This window comes from Phalacrocorax aristotelis, chromosome 17 (assembly GCF_949628215.1).
Source record: "Phalacrocorax aristotelis chromosome 17, bGulAri2.1, whole genome shotgun sequence".
NCBI lineage: Eukaryota > Metazoa > Chordata > Aves > Suliformes > Phalacrocoracidae > Phalacrocorax > Phalacrocorax aristotelis.
In genome coordinates, this window is record NC_134292.1 from 7,982,961 (window position 1) to 7,999,893 (window position 16,933).

The 16,933-nt window shown below is 50.4% G+C and overlaps 1 protein-coding gene across 1 annotated transcript in view; it reads left to right on the top strand.

Moving 5' to 3' along the window:
• The first annotated feature begins 2,771 nt into the window (after positions 1–2,771).
• NTNG2 (netrin G2) overlaps positions 2,772–16,933 on the top strand; it is a 47,936-nt gene continuing 33,774 nt past the window's right edge. Inside the window, exon 1 of the mRNA XM_075112377.1 lies at positions 2,772–3,075. Coding sequence (XP_074968478.1) covers positions 2,863–3,075 — 213 coding nt within the window. The 5' untranslated portion in view covers positions 2,772–2,862. The remainder of the gene's footprint in view (positions 3,076–16,933) is intronic.

The window sequence follows — 16,933 nt, forward strand, 5'->3', positions numbered from 1 at the left end:
CGGCCGTCTCCTAACTTTGCTTTTAAGGGTGGAGGGAAAGGGATGATCGGCGTGGAAAAGAGGAGGAAAACTCACATTTGGTCAGTTGGGGAGGGGGGGGAGCGGCTGGGGTTTGCTTTGGAGGCAACACTTCTGAAAGAAAATTGAAAACTCCTTCACTGAGTTTACTTTCTGGTCTTAATTCCAGAGCAGCTCGGTTGTTGCTCAGTGTTGCCTATTTCAATAGGGTGTTAATCCAATAATAATAATTTTTAAAAAAGGAACCAGCTAAGCCAAGATACAATCTAATTTTGTGTTTTTAATACTCTGCTCTCAGTCCCCAGTGATCGCTGAGTACTCTTCAAAGAAAACAAAGAGCATTGATTCTATTTGTTCCTATGAACTGCAGTTTCTTAATAATATCAGGTGAAGATTTGTTTTCTAAGGATCAAACCAAATAAGGCAGGGCAAAACCTTTAATTCTGAGAGTCCTTCTCCCCGTTTGCAGCATCCTGGCTTACTGCAGAGCAACATTGTGCAACTATTTCTGCAAAGGGACTCTACCAGCTAAGTGTTGCACCTCACGCCTGGCTGGCTGGCAGTAAATACGTTTTTCCGGCAAATTTTTATTTCCCTGGGAATCTGATATTTAGCAAGCATAACAAGAAACTAATAGACACTATAGATCCTTTCTTCCTGGGGTTTTTCCCCGTCAGCCGTTCAAGTGCAAAATACAATTGTTAAGGCTATGAAAATAGATCCATAAACTTAACGGCGCTGGACTCCTCATTAAAACTACCCTGCTTGTTTTCTGTACCATAGTGGAGTCTCACGCTCTCCGCTGTTATTAGGCACTTGGCTGTGACCAGTTTGATGTAATAATTAGGAGCTGACTTCTTATAACTGAAAAGACAGCTCTGATGTCAGTGGGGCTTACAAACACTGTGTCACACCGGTTTATTATTTTTACTACATTTACTCATAATGTAAAAATAGCAGCCAGTCTTTTCTTTCTTTGGGAGTTTATTCAGGTCCAACGCAGCTATAATAGGCTCTTCTTTGAAAGCTGGCGATGAAACATTAGAGAGAGCTTCTCTTTTCTAAACTCATTCATCTCCAGCAGCAAGCTTTCAACCAAAAAGGGGGGAAAGGGAGATGGTAGCACAACGATGTGAAGCCCCCAAACGTGGATCAATGGTCTGTTAACCGGGAGTTTCTGAGCTTTAGTAACTGAGCTTTATGAGAAAGCAAATCCTAAACACGCTGTTGAAGCAGACATCCCTAAATTGTGGAAGAAAAGTTGGGGGAATCAAATAGAGAGGGAATTATCCAGAGCTCAATTTCTGTTCTGGATACATGCCTCCCACCTCATTTTGTTTTGTAATTACTTCAGGTTTTTATAGCTCTGCTGGAAAGATGACAAAATTGCAGAAATGTTGCTCTAACCTGAAATGAATACGGGGAAGGTCACTGTTCTTTGTATTAGGTGAACCTTAAATGTTATTAGGACTTTAAATTGTTTTTTATTAAATGTTATTGTTCAGATAAATCATATGTGAGGATGCTGGACAATGTATCTGTCTCCACAGCTGTCTTATTTATTTGCTTATCTTTTTAAGACTATCAATTTGTCTGTCTGTCCCTGCTCTGTGTCTGCATATTCTCTGTCTTCTAATGACCTATAGCTGCTTCTTGATATTATTTGAAGACCCATTAGAGCTCTTCTCCAGCTGCTGTTACAAACCAGATACCTTAAATGGGGCAGCACTCCTTCCCATCTCCCAAACAGCAGAAAAGCCATAAGCATCTTACTATGGATTTCTTTTTATTAAAGTTGTATATCTCCCTTTTACAAAAACCTGGCTTGTGGCTCGGGAAGCCCAGCTGAGGGTTGTCTGTCCTGGGGGACCCCTATCCCTACAAGTCTTGTTGCTCCAAGTGCACCCCTGCCCCTTGCTCCCAGCTAATTTGTCTTTCAATTTGTTGCAGGTGCAGCCTGCTAATGAACTCTCCCTTTGCCCTGACCATGAAAGAGAGAGGAGATCTCAGGTAGCAGCATGCCTTGCAGCTGAAGGCTTGGGAAACTTGACGCTTGGTGGCCAAAAGGCAGAGTCAGACAGAAATCCTCGCCACTGCTGCAAGACGCAGGGGGAGAAGCAGCAAGGCCAGCACTGTTCCTGTCAACCCACTGACCGCCCAGCATCCTGCTGGCACCACTGCACATCTTGCCACCCAACGTGTTTACGTTGGCACAGCCATCCTTTGGGAGAAAGGAATTTTAGCTCCAAGAAGTCTCTCTTGTCAGAGTTGTACTGATGACCAGCTGCTCTATTTATCTGATGTATTAATGTTGAAAAGCCCCAATAATTATTTAAGGCATACCATGGTTTAAGGCACTTTCCACAGCGACGCATTTGTGGCAGACAAGAAGGTTGAGGAAAACCTGATCCAGCACCGTCTCACAGCCTTTCCAATTTACTCCTATCAAATTTCATCAGCAGCTCAGAACTTGATCTTTCTATTGATTGACTGGAGTCACCTCTAGATATTTTCCTGCTGATTTGGAAGCCCCTTTGTGCAATAAAAGGGGAAAAAATGAGGTTAAGGAAGACTTTTGACCACTGATCAGCAACTCTGGCCAAAACTTTCCCACCCAAGTGATTTGCAAAGTTGGCTTCTGTGCCAAGAGAAACTTTCCACGTCCAAATACAGTGTGCAGAGTGGGATCGTTCCTGTTATCCTCTGGATCTCCTTAGACTGGATCATTTTTAGATGAGGAGTTTCCATGCTGATCCTGAGAGCAACCCCTAGCCCAGTAGCTGCCTTCCTCGGGACTCTCGGCACTGCCCTCGCCCAGGGATCCCGTGTTTGGCCACAGCTGCCATGCTCTACCTGGTTGCTCTCCTCCTGCACTGTCTCCCCTTGGCCATGGGACAGTATGACATTTGCAAGTCCTGGGTGACCACGGACGATGGCCCGTCATGGGAGTTTTATGCTTGTCAACCCAAGGCCATGCGGATGAAGGATTATGTGACTGTACGGGTGGAGCCAGCAGGAATCACTTGTGGGGACCCGCCAGAGAGGTTCTGCACCCATGTAAGTGCTTCCCTCCTTACTTGACATGTTATAACAGACACTGCGTGCAGGTGGCCAGAGGCAGTGTCCTGTGACATGCTGTTACAAGGACATTTTGGTTCAGGACAGCAGCGGCGGCTGCTGCCTTCGGTTTTCGGTCTCCCCGACTGCAAAATGGGGAGGTGTCCTACCCGTCACGGTGCTGTGCTGATGAGAGGTTGGCCCTAGAGCAGGGATGGTGCTGGCATGCTGACGGGAGGGTGAGGAGGAGCCAGGAGGGGCTTGGTAAGTCCTGGGCTGGGGTGGTAAGGTCTGGGTTTTGGAAAAGCTCTGCCCCCAGTGAGCGCGCAACCTGAGCTGCTCTGAGCACAACCCTCTGCTTGCTAAAGTGCGTGGGGTGTGTTCACCATCCCATCCCGAAAGGCTGCGCCGGCACCAGGGTTTTGTCAGAGGCGGGTGCCTCGTCTTGGCATGAGTAAGAGCGAGGGGCAGGGTGGTGGAGGCCAGCGCGGCCCCGCGCTCCGGCAGCTCAGGCAGTCGGTCTGACAGCCACGAGTTTCACTGAAGTCCCTGAAAATGCAGCTCTCCCTCTCTTCTAGCCTCCACATGAAAAGACTCTGGACAGACACTTGCCCCTGTAGTTAAAATCTTTAGCTTATTTTCTCTTAAATATTAATCATTGCATTTCATTCCGTGCACCACAAGGCTCAGCAGGAACATTTTATTTATAATTCACGAGGCTTTATGTTGTTAAAAAGAGTTCGGGGGTCAAAGCAAAGAGCAAAACAGCATGGCTGTAACACCCCCTCCCAAATGTCCTCCAGGATTGGTCTGAGCACACGTTTAAGGCACAGTGACCGAGTCAGTCCGTGCTGACAGGGTTTCTATTGGGGTGAGCACTAGACAAGGAGTATATTAGCCTATTACCTGTGATGAGAAGGGGAGTTCTCCCTCTAAATCAGCAGAAGAGGGGACAGGAGTCCCAATTTCTATTGCCAGCATTACCCAGACTCAGATAGCCCATGCCTCAGTTCCCCACCTAGAAAATCCATGTACACATAGAAAATACCCTGGGCCCAACCAGCTCAGGGCATGTCTTGAAAATCCACGAGAAAAATGCTGCTTTGATACCAGGAGATGCCAAACACTTATGTCCATCAAAACATGCCACCACTATTTATTTACCCAGTTGTCCCCAGCCTAAGGAGTCTCATTAGTACCAGGGAAGGTATTTTCACTACTTCCCAATAAGTAGCAGCACTTCCTTTTAAAAGATCATTTGAAAAGAAAGATTAAGTTAAAGGTTGCAAATAAAACAGTTAACTATTGATGGGTCAGTCCGGATTTCCATTTATCTGACTGGCTGCAGAAGGATTAAAAGGTGAACACCAGATAGCTTTCTGCCACATTCACTGCAGCTATTTGCAAATGCTTTCTGGCTGAGGATGCTCCAGGCTTCAGTTCCACTGACCTCCAAGGAAGCAAAAGACACAAACTGCAATCAGCTTTCTACATCTCTTGATTCAGTCAATACTGAGCTAAAATATTTCTATTCTGGGCACCAGCAGTATTTCCTTGTAGCGTACGCCTGCCATGTGCTGTAACACTTGCAAACACCGTGCACAGCCGTGAATGGGAGTTACACAAATGCAAAACATGGATTTGCCTTCCTGTCCCTGCCTCACCCCTGGGTGTGCACCTGGCCCAGCATTCCTCTTCCGACACAGAAACCAGCATCCACAGTAATGTCCCTGGGCAATTCCCTGATGAAGAATCAAGCCAAGAACAGGAGTAATATATTGCAAGTTATTTCTCAGATTTTTTGGGATAGGTTTATGAGATCCCACTGTGTTCATAGCCATTCCTCCCCCGTCTTGCACCAGCACTGTCCTATCCAGAGGATTATAGTTTTGAAAATGAAGCAGATGAAGAGCAGCCCTGTTGAGGTGAGCAAGGAGCTCACCCAGCACTTGGTGCACGGAGTATGAGATGGCTGCAGGAGGGATCCAGGCTCTAGTCCAGCCTAAGGACTTGAGCGGTGTGTGCTGGGAGGCAATCAAGGTAAATTTTCACGGCCTCTGCAACAGAGAATGACACGTGGCCATTTACTGCTGAGCATCCCCTTATGGTCAGTAGAAAGTGGAATCAGCAAGAATTGGCCTTTCCATCGCCGGTCCTGGGTGGTGACTTGACACCTATTGACATGCAGAGAGGCGAGCGGAGTTTTGCTACCCCTGCGCAAAGGAAGCGCTGGACAAAAATCAATGTCGCTGCCCACCGATCGTTACAACCTCCGAGGCCGGGCCCTTGCTGCGAGAGGGGAGGGTTAGTGCTTCGCATGAACCCTGTGCAGCTCCTTGCCTGCCAGCCTGCTCAGATGCCTTTTGGTGTCCTGTTATCCTTTCTCTTCAGGTTTTAATTATTTTTATGTAACAGGTGGGTTCTCATAGGAGCCTGGCTTTCCAGCAGAGAAGTTCTTACAGTGACTATATTGCTTTCTTAGGTGTCTTTCAAAACAGCAGGGTACTGTCCATGCAGTTAAACTAACGTTACTCAGAATTAAGCACAGCCCAGCAGGACACCTGCACTGCTCAGACTAGTGAAACCAAAATTAAAGACAAACATCCCTCCTTGCTTAAGGCAGCCAGACAAGAGGGAGCTGGACAGTGTCTCTGTGTGGGGCATCACTGTGGGCAGGCAGAGGAGCAGAGTCCTGGTGACAGTCAGGACCCTGTAAGACAGGGAATGTTCCCTACGAGGCGGTACCAGTACCAAGGAGGCATTGCACAGCCTGCAGGATTGCACGCTACGGTTTCAACAACTTCAAGCAGCACTCTCAGAGTTCTGCAAAAGGAGGTGTCTGGGGGATTGTAGGAATTATTTGGAGGATTATTTTTTCTGTTTTACAACAATTCTAGTCACATCTGGCTGCTCCCTTCTGGTTGGGAAGCATTATGCTGCTTATTAAAGTCAGGAGTTTTGTTTTTTCCACAGTTCCTGAACCTTCTCCTATTCATGTCAATGCCTTTCTGGCAGGGTCACCTGAAAAATGAATTGTACTTTCCCTTCTGGCAGGGCAGGGGGAGTGGTGGGAGCACGAAGACAGATGGATAAGTAAATAAAAGCCTGAATGAATCTAAAAGTGTGACTGAAGACTAACAGGGAACAGATCTCTTAACCAAGGATGCCAAGGGAAAGGTGAAACTTCAAAGATCTCATCTGGGGCATGGCACAGAGCAGCTAAATGCAGATTTCAAATGAGAGGGGTTTGCAGGACAGGCATGGCTGGGGAACGACAACATTGCACAGGCTGCGTGGGGCAGAGCGGGGATGTGGCGTTACTTTGCCATCCCACCCTCCCGGGGAGGAGGCGGAAGGCACAGCTGGCGGGGTGCTCCCAGGTATTGAGATATTCTGAGATGCTGAAGCATTTCTTTGATACCGAGCAGGGACCTTTGAGAATTCCACCTTCAAGCACTGGAGTTTTGCACACATGATTAGAAAACGAAAAATGCTGGTTTTGTGGGCAATTTACACGCGGGGCAGGCAGCAAAAACACACCAAAGCCACGGTCCCTGCTCCAAACAGGTTTGCAGCTCAAGGGGTTTCCAAATATTTCTAGCCAAAGCAAGGTGAGGCATACAGGAGAGGCGTCCAGAGCAGACTGCCTGCGAGCCAGCGGCCATCACGTAGTGGTTTCACCGCTCCTCCGCACCCTGCTGAGAGCTCCCCGCACCCGGCCGGCGGCACAGTGAGCCCAGCTCGCTGCTGGGATGGGAGCCCTTCCCCCCCCGAGGTGTCAAGACAGCATTCCTTGTTCAGATAATGCTCTTTGATGCAGGGCCGAGCTCTTAGCCCATATTGATGGGTCAGGGGTATTTTTATTTGGCGTCAGCATTGTTTCATCAGCTAATAGAGCTTGTTGATTTTGGCACAGGTACATGAAAGGAAAAGGCTTTATTTATTCATTACACATTCAGCCAAATTTGATGTTTAGTTTAATTCTTAGCTAAACTTTTCTGAATGACATGTCGTTATAAGGCTTGTACTAAAGAACTATTTCTCATAGTAGACCAGGTGCTAAAACTGGAAAAAGCAGACAAACTTTTGAGCACAGAAATGATTTTCCCTACATTCTTAGCCCATCTCATGCAACTCTACACACCCGTATCTTCATATCCCTGTTTAGGCGCAAACAAAGGATTGTGGGTTTGGGGATGATTAAGAATAAAGTCGAAGTTATTAAAGTAAGAAGAAAAATGGAGTTGCTTCAGAGATGCTCTTTGAAAAACATTTTTAAAGATGCAGCATGATCTGGTGATTAAAGGAGGGATCCATCCCTTCTGGTACTCCAAGCAGAGACAAACCCCGCAGCCCTTCCCCATCCCACCCATCTCAGGGAGGTGGCCATGCTGCCCCTGCGCCTTCTTTCAGGCAGAAGAACTGAGGGGGACAAAGTGCGAGGGGTCCTTAGCCTTGCGACCGCCTCGGGATTCAAGGGCAGCCTTTGGGCTGAGCAGAGCCCCTGTACAAGTGAAATGAAAAATCCTTTCCAAGAAAAGTGGATGTTCTCCCTCCTCCTTGAATAAATCAGCACTACCCACTGTTGGTGCAAACCCATCCTTGGCTTTAGCAGAGGGCTGGGAGACAGAGTTTCCCTTTGCCCCTTCTTATGGGACCTATGTGGTATTGGGAACAATTACTTTGCCCTTATGGCAAAATTCAGCAGCACAGGAAATCCATCTCTGCTGCCAAATTGCCCGTGACAGCTCAGACAGGGTCGTGGGGACAGAAAGCCACAGCTACCTTTTCACATCTGTGATATGATAACAGCCCCCCTTCCCCTATCAACCCTCCTGAACATTAAATTAACACCTGGAAAATATTCCCCTTTCCTTTGAGGACAGCCTGGAAAAAGCAACTGCTGCCATTTCCATCTGGATGAAGGTTTCCCTAATCTACCCCCTGCACCCGTTGTGACATTGCTTTTGAGTGTGGGAGAAAGGGTCTGGGCCCTTCGGTTTTGTTCCCACCCCTAATCACTTCTCAGCATCAGGGTTGCTGCAGAGAACGCTTATTTGAAGTCAAGATCAGCGGCTCCCTGCCCTTGGGGCCAGACCCTTGGATTGCATGTTATTAGCTGCTCAGCAAATTACACACTACTCCTCTCCTACCACAGAGGCTACTCCAGAGTACGGCAGGACCTCAGTGTTACAAAAGCAGAGGCTTTACAGAAAATGAAAGAATACAATTCAGCTTTAAATTAGAGAGTGCTGAACAAACGGGATTTCCCCTCACAGTCCGTAGCGATTTCCTTAAATGCCCAGTTTGGGATTCATCTTGTTGTAAAGTGGGATGCTGCTCCCCTAACAAGGAGCATTTCCACTTGCTGATGGAAAAGGCACAGAGATAAAAATCAAGCTGTCAAGTAGATTTAATTGGTACAGTGAACAGAAAGTTTACCACCACCTTGAAAGAGATGGCAAAGAATAAACTGCTTTTAAGAAAAGCTTTGCTCTTCAAAGGAAACGGCGTCCAGATGGCAAAAGCTGGAGAGAACTGACTCCGAAGACTGGCTGGGGAGCATGGCCAGAGCCACGAGAGCAGCCCTTACGCTCACTCATACACCAGCTCCAGGTATCACAGTTTTCCAAAAGCAACTTTTGAAGCTGGAGGGATTTCCCTGAATCCCTATTCTTTTATTTTTATTCTATAACATAGATAAGATCTCCCATTAAACTTTAGAATGAATTCTCCCTGCAGACAAGACTGCCTGAGTGGAAGGAAGTGCTCTCCTACCACTCTCTGGTTTCCCTAGGTGAACGTCCAGTTTTAACCTTAGTCGAGCCTGATTACAGTTTCAGACCCCATACACAATATTTTTACCATCAGGATTTTGAGGTGTGGGGTTTAGGCTGTCCCAGCCCTACAGCCCTGCCTGTTGCCCCACACGAGCAACAGCTGCCTCCCCGCTGGTGCCCCTGTGGCAGCACCACAAGCTGCGGAGCCAGGGTCAGTCAGACCAGCTCAGCTCAGTTTGCTGTCGGAAACGCACCTCCGCAAGAGCGACAGGCAGCAAACTGCAGAAGTGGGGTTGCAAAAATCACACACGGTGCCGGATGGGCACCTCTCCCCCCGCGGTTACGCTCTGGGGCAGCACAGCAACAAGCAAGCAATCCTGATGTCCTCGATGGGGACCCATCCAAGCTCTGCACCTGGCTCATGCCATTGTTTTGGAGAAACCAAACTGGAAACTTGCCCAAACTGTGCCAAAAGCCCTGTCCCTGAGTCAGTCAGCACAGCCTCTTCCTTCGCAGCAGCCCCCACAGCACAACCCAAACAGCTCAGCCTAAGGCATGGAGGGGCCTTCAGGAGTGGTTGCCCCCATCCCCGCCAGAGCCATGGCCCCTGGCACCAGTGGCTTCACTGTTTTCTGCTGAGCTCAGCCCCGCTCTCCAGAAACAACCAGACCCCTGCATCCCACCGGGGAGGGGGACGGGGCGGTGAGGAGCCAGCAGTCACTCTGTGCACGTCTCACACAGTCCCTGCCCTATGGGGTTCAGAGCTTACGGCAACGCGGCGATGGCCAGGGGGGTCCTGAGGTTAATGAATTCCTCCTCTGACCTAGATGGTGAGCTCCATCAAGCGTGAGCAACAGCAGCTCAGCAATGCTTGGGTAGCAGCACCCAAATTTCTGACTTGCCAGGGTTGTTATGCACATGGGCTGTTGCTGACCTGCTTGGCGGGAGTTCTCCACCGAGATGCTGTGAGCACCACTGCTGCTGCCGAGCAGCGCCAGGCACAGCCCGGGACTCCAGCTTCCACCTCTGACAAGTCGTACAGGAAGGCAAGAGCAGCGTGGTGACGGGTGCCCAAGCGGGCAGCGGGGTGGCCCACCCATGAACAGTGCCGGGTGGCTCCAGCGCCCACGTGCCCGGAGCCCAGGGCCAGCACCCATTTTGCTGCACGCTCTGGCACAGGCAATGGGCCCCTGCTCCCCCAAAGCCGAGCTCTGCATGGACGCTGCCACCACCATGTCCGGTCCTGCCCTCGGCACCTCCGTGTCCCTTTTGGGGGAATATCCCAAAGGGAGAACTAGCACAGATTCAGCTGGATTTTACACCCAGCGAAAGGGTTTGTAAGCCCCCATCTCCTGGCTGAGTCGGCTGCTTCAGCTACATCGTGCTGCCATTAAGGTGGTTTGGAGGAACCCTCTAAAGGAGAGGATCGCAGTCCTGCCCTCAGGGACGGCCTCCCACAGCAGCCAGGGCATATTTCAGCCTGACCACAGCACCATCCCAGCCACCAACAGGCACCTGCTGAAACGTTACTCCTAAAATAGAGCATAAAGCAGCTAAATACTTTGCCTACAACAGCAAAAGCAGAGTGCTTGATGCAGCAGACATTGGAGCCCTGATCAGGGCGGTGGGGTGGGTGCAGGGGTATCCACCACCCAGCTGCATTCCCCTGATAAGGCTTTGGGGGAGATCTGCACCCACATTGAGGATGGCAGCAGCGCCTCTGCTCCCTCCTTTTTCCCCACCCCAGCCTCCGCGTCCTGCCCTCCCCCATTCAAACTATCAGGGCCTCTCTTACAGAATAAAATATTAATAGCAGCGTAGCGAGCCTCTCTGCAAAGGCTGCATGTATTGAGCTTACAAGGCGCACAAGCTTTTAGAGAGCAGGACACTTTTCCTACTTCCTAAGCATTTTCTTAGTCCTGAATCAATAATGCACTCTGAGCCCAGCACACAGGTCGCTGCTGTTGCGCTCCTGCTGGTAGGGGCTGCGGACACGGATACGTCTCTGTAGCGAGATACAAGGGCTTAATAATCTGGCAGAGAAGGGATGGGGCAGGATCCAAGCAGCTTAATTTGTAGACAAGCTTCAGGGAAGTGCCCTGGGAAGAGCAAAGCTTGCAACTCTTGGGTACAGAAAGTCCAGGTTTGGCGACGAGCTAAAAAGCAGTCAATGGGATTAAATGGCTGCGTCTTTGAACGTGCGCCCACGGTTGCTGGCTGAGGGGTGTCTGGTTCATCATCTTCTGATCTCGGGCTCTGGGTCACCCTGTAATCCACAAACTTGTAAAAGGAGCAGTTGCAGGGGTGTAGCCCCGGCGGGGAGGTGGGTGCAGAGGTGAGGCCAGGGCGCCAGGAGGGATGGGCTTAGGGCGGCTCACCGGGGGATTAGCAGTTCACAAAGAAAGAGCTGCTCAAAAATTATTCCATGAGAGGCTGGGCTGCAGGAGATGCGTGTGTGTGCCCAGCACAGATGAGATTATCTGCTTAGGAGTGGAATTTTCCGGGCGGCGTTAACCCTCGCGTTGCCCACAGATGGGCTGCACAGGCATCTTTCAGGACAAGGTGCTGGGCAGCCGATCCGAAGCAGAAGCCAAGCTGCTGCCCGGCCAGCCCAGGGCTGTGGAAATGGAAGTCCTGCCTGCATCTCACCCTGCAAATGGCGTGCTTGGGGCCCTTCTTGGAGAGGTCACCCATGGACAAGGCTGATTTCAGTCTGGAGGTTAAAATTCATCATGTCACCAGATTTTCTGACTGTTTCTGACTTAGCCAGAGTGGGCGTGAAGGGATTTGTGTCCGTGCATGAGCGGTGCCGGCTGCATTGCGAGGGTGGACAGGTGACTTGGGTTGGTCCTTGTGCACAATGGGCAGTATCCCCCTCCAGATCCTCCCTTTGCAGAGAGAATGCTTCCCACCTGGATGTCCGCCTCCTGCAGAGGTTGTATCAACTGCGGTGCAAAGATCAGCTCAGACCCTTTCCATGGAGGTACTAAGCAGACTATGGGGAGAGTTCCAGAGACAGCATGGGGCGAGAGCAGAGATTTCCATGACCTTTATGGTTTGTCTTGACCCTCACATCGATATTGGGTGAAGGAGCCACTAATTTGCCCAGCTGCCGGTGCCTGGAGGAGCTCAATCTTCAGAAAGGTGGAGCCCCCCAACACTCCCAGTGAAGCCTGCTCCTGAAGTCCCTCCCCGCCTCAGTTCCCCCACCTGGAGATGTGATGTTGCACTGCTATCACACAACCCTGTCTGGCGCTGTGATGTTTCCCCACGGCTGGTGGAGAGAAGGGCACAGTGCTGAGCTAGGGTGAAATACGAACGAGATGCTTCTCGAATTCAGAACCAGGCTGGAGGGGGAAGGGGAAGAGCAGCCGTGAGTAGGGGTTGAATCTCTTCTCCGGCAGAGAGACGGGCCCAAGGGAGCTCGAGAGCCTTGAACGAGCGGCGCGCTGTCGGTGAATGAGTATCTGCTTCAGGCCAAAGGGAAGAGGCAAAAAGCAAAGCGAAATGTCTCGCTGAGCGCGTCCCGACGCGTGCTCGCTAAAAGCTGTGCCATGAAGCCGCGGTGCCGGTTTCTGCTGACTCACGCTCCCCCGAATCCCGCACGCAGGCAAAGCGTGTCCTAACGCCCGTGCCGAGGGGTGACCTTGTGCTCAGACAACCTCCGATCCGGGAGGAAGGGGAAGGAAGCGGAGGAGCAATCAATGCCCCAAACCAGAGCAGGGAGGGGGGAGATGGAGGGAGTGACATTCAGCTGAGCCAGAATTAGCAGCAGATCTGTGGAGGGACCCCATTTCCACCCTATTAATAATTCATTCCAGCTCTGCCTTTACCTGCTCATAAACAGCAAACAGCTTGTTAGCGAGGATGGTTTTCTCCCCCTTTGCTGTCTCTGCCTTAATAAGAGCCCCTTGCAGATGGCTGGGGGGATGGAGGTGGCAAGGGAAGGGCACACGAGTGAGCAAACCACCCCACCAGCCCACCCTGAGCTTCCCATGCCATTCCTGCCCCGGAGCCTGCTGCCTCCCAAGCAGAGCTGCCCTTCCCCGTGGGCACCGAACCATGCATGTCTTGCCAGAACCTGCCTACACACATGGGCCATTTAAAAACATCTCTTTGGAGGGTTACCAGGAAGAAGGGAGCAACGCACAGGGGCTCTGCCTACGGCTTGGAGCCATGCTTGCTTGCGGGATGTGCAGATAAGGGGTTTGCTGGAGCATTCCCGAGCACCCAAGTGGCTCACATGGGTGACCCTTGGGAAAACCAGATCTTCTACCATACGTGGGAAATGAGAGCTTCTGGATTATCCAAAATACATACAACTTCACCAAGGTGGTATCAAAAAAAAAACCAAAGGAGAAAACATATAATCCTGAAGAAAGCTATTAAGATTTCATTTCAAAAAGGTGCATTTTGCATTCAGAGCACCCCCAGCATCTCCACAGTCCAATGCTGCAGCACATGGTCCCATCCAGGACCCCTCCTGGCGTGCCAAGAGGCATCCCAAAATGGTGCAGCAAAGCTGTCCCTGAGACGTTTGCCGGGTTTGAGTCACAGCCGTGCTGCTGGGAAAGCCCGCTTGTGCACCGGGGATGGGGTAGGTAGTGCAAGAGGAGCAGACCCTAGCCAGGCAGCTCCACGTGGCCTCCCCACGGGTGCCGGCATCCCCCCATGTTCCCCCGAGCATCAAGTGAGGAGGGCACAGACCTTCGCTCGGGCTCGTGGGGAAGGGCCAGTGCGGGGCCGTTTGGCTCAAGGGGGGCCTCATATTCCTCCTCAGTTATTTCCACGCTTGCAGCCACCTCTGCTGTTGAGCTATGCCACTTGCCAGCTGTTGGAAAATTATCACTGTAAATTAATTATGGTTGTTTCACCCCTCTGATCCCTCCCAGCCCATGAATAGAGTGAAAATTAGTTGTCAGAGAATATTTCCAGTTCTCTGGGAGTCCCATCCTGGCCACTGGCAGGCTAGGGTTTATACCCTGAAGCATGAGATTTAATTACCCACAAATGTTATTTTTGATCATAAAATCACCTTGTCTTTTCATAAATCTAGATAGAGCCGTTGACCCTTCAGGTCAGAAGCAGCAACAGTGAAAATACCCTGTAATGACATTAGGACGAGCCCACATTTTCTCCCAGGTAAATGCAATTCTGTTTGGGAAAAAGCATCGCGTCCTGGAGCGGTTATTGGAAGAAAAACCAAGGAAGTTTCCCAAAATGCACATAGCTCAGTGTGGCCCTTGTCAAAAATTTGTGTTGCAAAAAATAGATTTAACTCTGTATCAGCGGGGAGGAGAAAGGCGGTTGTCACCGGAGCTGGGTCGGGGATGGCATCTTCCCCTCTCGGCGGGTTGTTTCCCAGTGCTGATGCGTGGTGCTGACAGGCACCGGAGCAAACCCGCAGCGTGGCCGGGGTGGGGACAGGGACAGAGATCTCTGCAAAGCTCCAGCAGAGCCCAGGAAGCCAGAGCAGGGGATGGAGGCAAAGCGAAGTTGCACAGCTCATCCCTGGCGTGAATCGGGGGAACACGGCTGAACGTAAAGAAGCAAGAAAGCAAACGCACCAAGACAATCGTTTTGGCTTTATCCTGCAGCTTCCTGAGCAAACGATCCACCTTGGCGCTGCACGGGAAAGGGAGGGGGAAAAAATAAAACGTAGCAGGGACCGTGTGCCAGAGCACCTGTAGGAGAGGCAGGGATGGAGCAGGCTGGCCCCTGCTCCCCTCCGCACATTGGGGACCCCATCTCCCACAGCATCAGCCCTCCCCGTGGCAGCAGTCCGCAGCGGGGATGCTAGCAGGGCATCAGGCGTTAGGAGGAATCAGGTGCACACGAGGATTTTGCCAATGCAGTTGTTTTGCAGGATCTGGAGGAAATTTGATACGAACTTTAGGGGTTTGTTGCTGTGCAAGGCAATGTGGGGAATTTGTGAACCTCATCAGCTAACCTTTAAGCAGAAAAATCAAAGGCGGCATCGCAGGTGCCCCGCAAGCAGCAGGACACCCTTGGGATGCACCCGAGAGCTCCTTAAACATCGCAGCTGGATGGGGCGGGTGCTGAGGAGCAGATTGTCCCCACCTGGGTGGAGGTTCAGACCGAGGTTTCCTCAGCCAGGAGTGCTCCCAAGAAGGAGGCAAGGTGGTTTCTGTGCTGTCACCTGCCCCACTGAAATCACTCCAGCAACCACCCAACTCACAGGCCAGCAAAATGCTGCTTCTGTGCAGGGATGTTTTTCCCCAGAATTACTTGTGCCACTCAATGAAACTGGATGACAACCAACAGATAAGAGGGGCAGCGCCAACCCTCCTCACCCACAGTCCCTCCACCTCCCACAGCAGTGGCAGGTGCCAGCTGCTGCTAACGGCCCCACGAGGGCCAGGAGGTGCAGCCTTCGGTGGGCACCAGACCATCTCCTGCCTGCCCCAGGAGCCTGGTTAAGCAGATCTCACATTTCAGAGTCTGCAGGAAGCTCCTCATGTCGAGGGAGCCAGGCCCGGCTCTTCAGGCTCTTTAGGCTATGGAAGGGGAGATCAAACAGCCCCCAGTCCCAACCATCAGCAGTGCTTGCAGGAGAGCCTGGAGACAGCCAAGGTCTGAGAGCTCTCTGGTTTGGTTTGAGAGCCAGTTCTCGGGGGAAAAAGCCCTCTACAGAAGAAAGGACCCAAGAGAAACCTGCCCAAGAGCACAGATCTTTGTGCCAAAGAGAAGCATTTATTTTATTCCCCTTTGATAAAAACCTTCCTATAAAAAAGCCAAGGATTCCTTCCCCCCAACTCTCCCCCAACTAACAAAACCAAAAGTCTGCCTTTCTGAAACTAGTCCAAGTCAATGAGACCTTGCCATTACTCTTATTAGGAGACTAGTTAAAAACAAGTTGGCCCCAGGGTGACCTAGGTTTTAGCAGAAGCCTTGACTTAAGCACAATGCCATCAGGCAGAAGAGGCCCCTGAAAGCAAAGCAACTCCAGGGGCGTTCCCTGGCCAAGACACCATTAAACAAATCACACCAGGTTATGAGAGCTGTAATGAACATGCCTAAGCAGTACAAACTTTCACATCATCTACTTATTTTCCCTTGCTCAAATCTTGGAGGTTTTTTAATTTTAATATTATTTTTATTTTTTATTTTTTCCATTGTGCAGCTAGTGGTTGTAATTGCTTTCCAGCTTCCCTTTGGCATGAAGATCTCCTAAAAGCTGGAGTTTTATTTCCGTGCAGCTTTCACCATTCACAACAGATGTCTAGTTTGTTTAAAATATTCAACAGCTTAATGATTAATCAAGTAATTTCACCTACAAAAATATATAATTTTATGCTATGAGGCTTAAAAATGGCATTATCTGCCAGAAGAAAAAAAAAGCAAAACAATTTCGTGCGCTCATTAGGAGCCCTAGAAACCAGCTGGGCTTTGTAAAACCGAGGCCTTTTATTGCAGCTGTTTTCCCCCATTCCCTCCCTCCCCAGCAAGGTGGGGAGCAGCTTCGCCACAGCATCCTGGCTTCCTGTCATCGCGCCTTGTCAGAGTGGTATCTTGTTTCTTAAGAAATCCTCCTCAAGGAGCAAGTCCCCACTTTCACCTTCAGAAAGTCCCTTCTGCAGCATTTTTGCCCAGCACCAACTGGAGGCAAAACCCAAGGGCTGGGTCTGCAGCCACTGGGACTGCGACACGTTTCCAGGCACGTCACTCCCCACCAGGACACTTGTCCCACAGAGCCACAGTCTTGCTGTCATGATGTTTATTAGGACAACTTGTCCTCAACAAGGCTTTTACAATTCACCTCTGGGGATTTGCCCCTTTGGGCTGAGCTGGGGCTAAGCAAGGTTCCCATGCTCTTTGGTGCACCCTCAAGAAATGAGCAACCAGAAGAGCGTGCTGGAGAGCTGGAAACCTGCAACGTCTAGTTGCCTTAAGGACACTCATGACTGATTTAATAACATGAGACTCAAAGTGAACTGGTTTATTTTAAGCTCGCTGAGACCAGGTTTGCCTGGCTAATGCATTCTGACTTTTCAATTGAAGACGTAAATATCTTGAGACTTTGGACAGATTCTTTGGAGGACACACGGCTTGAAGGA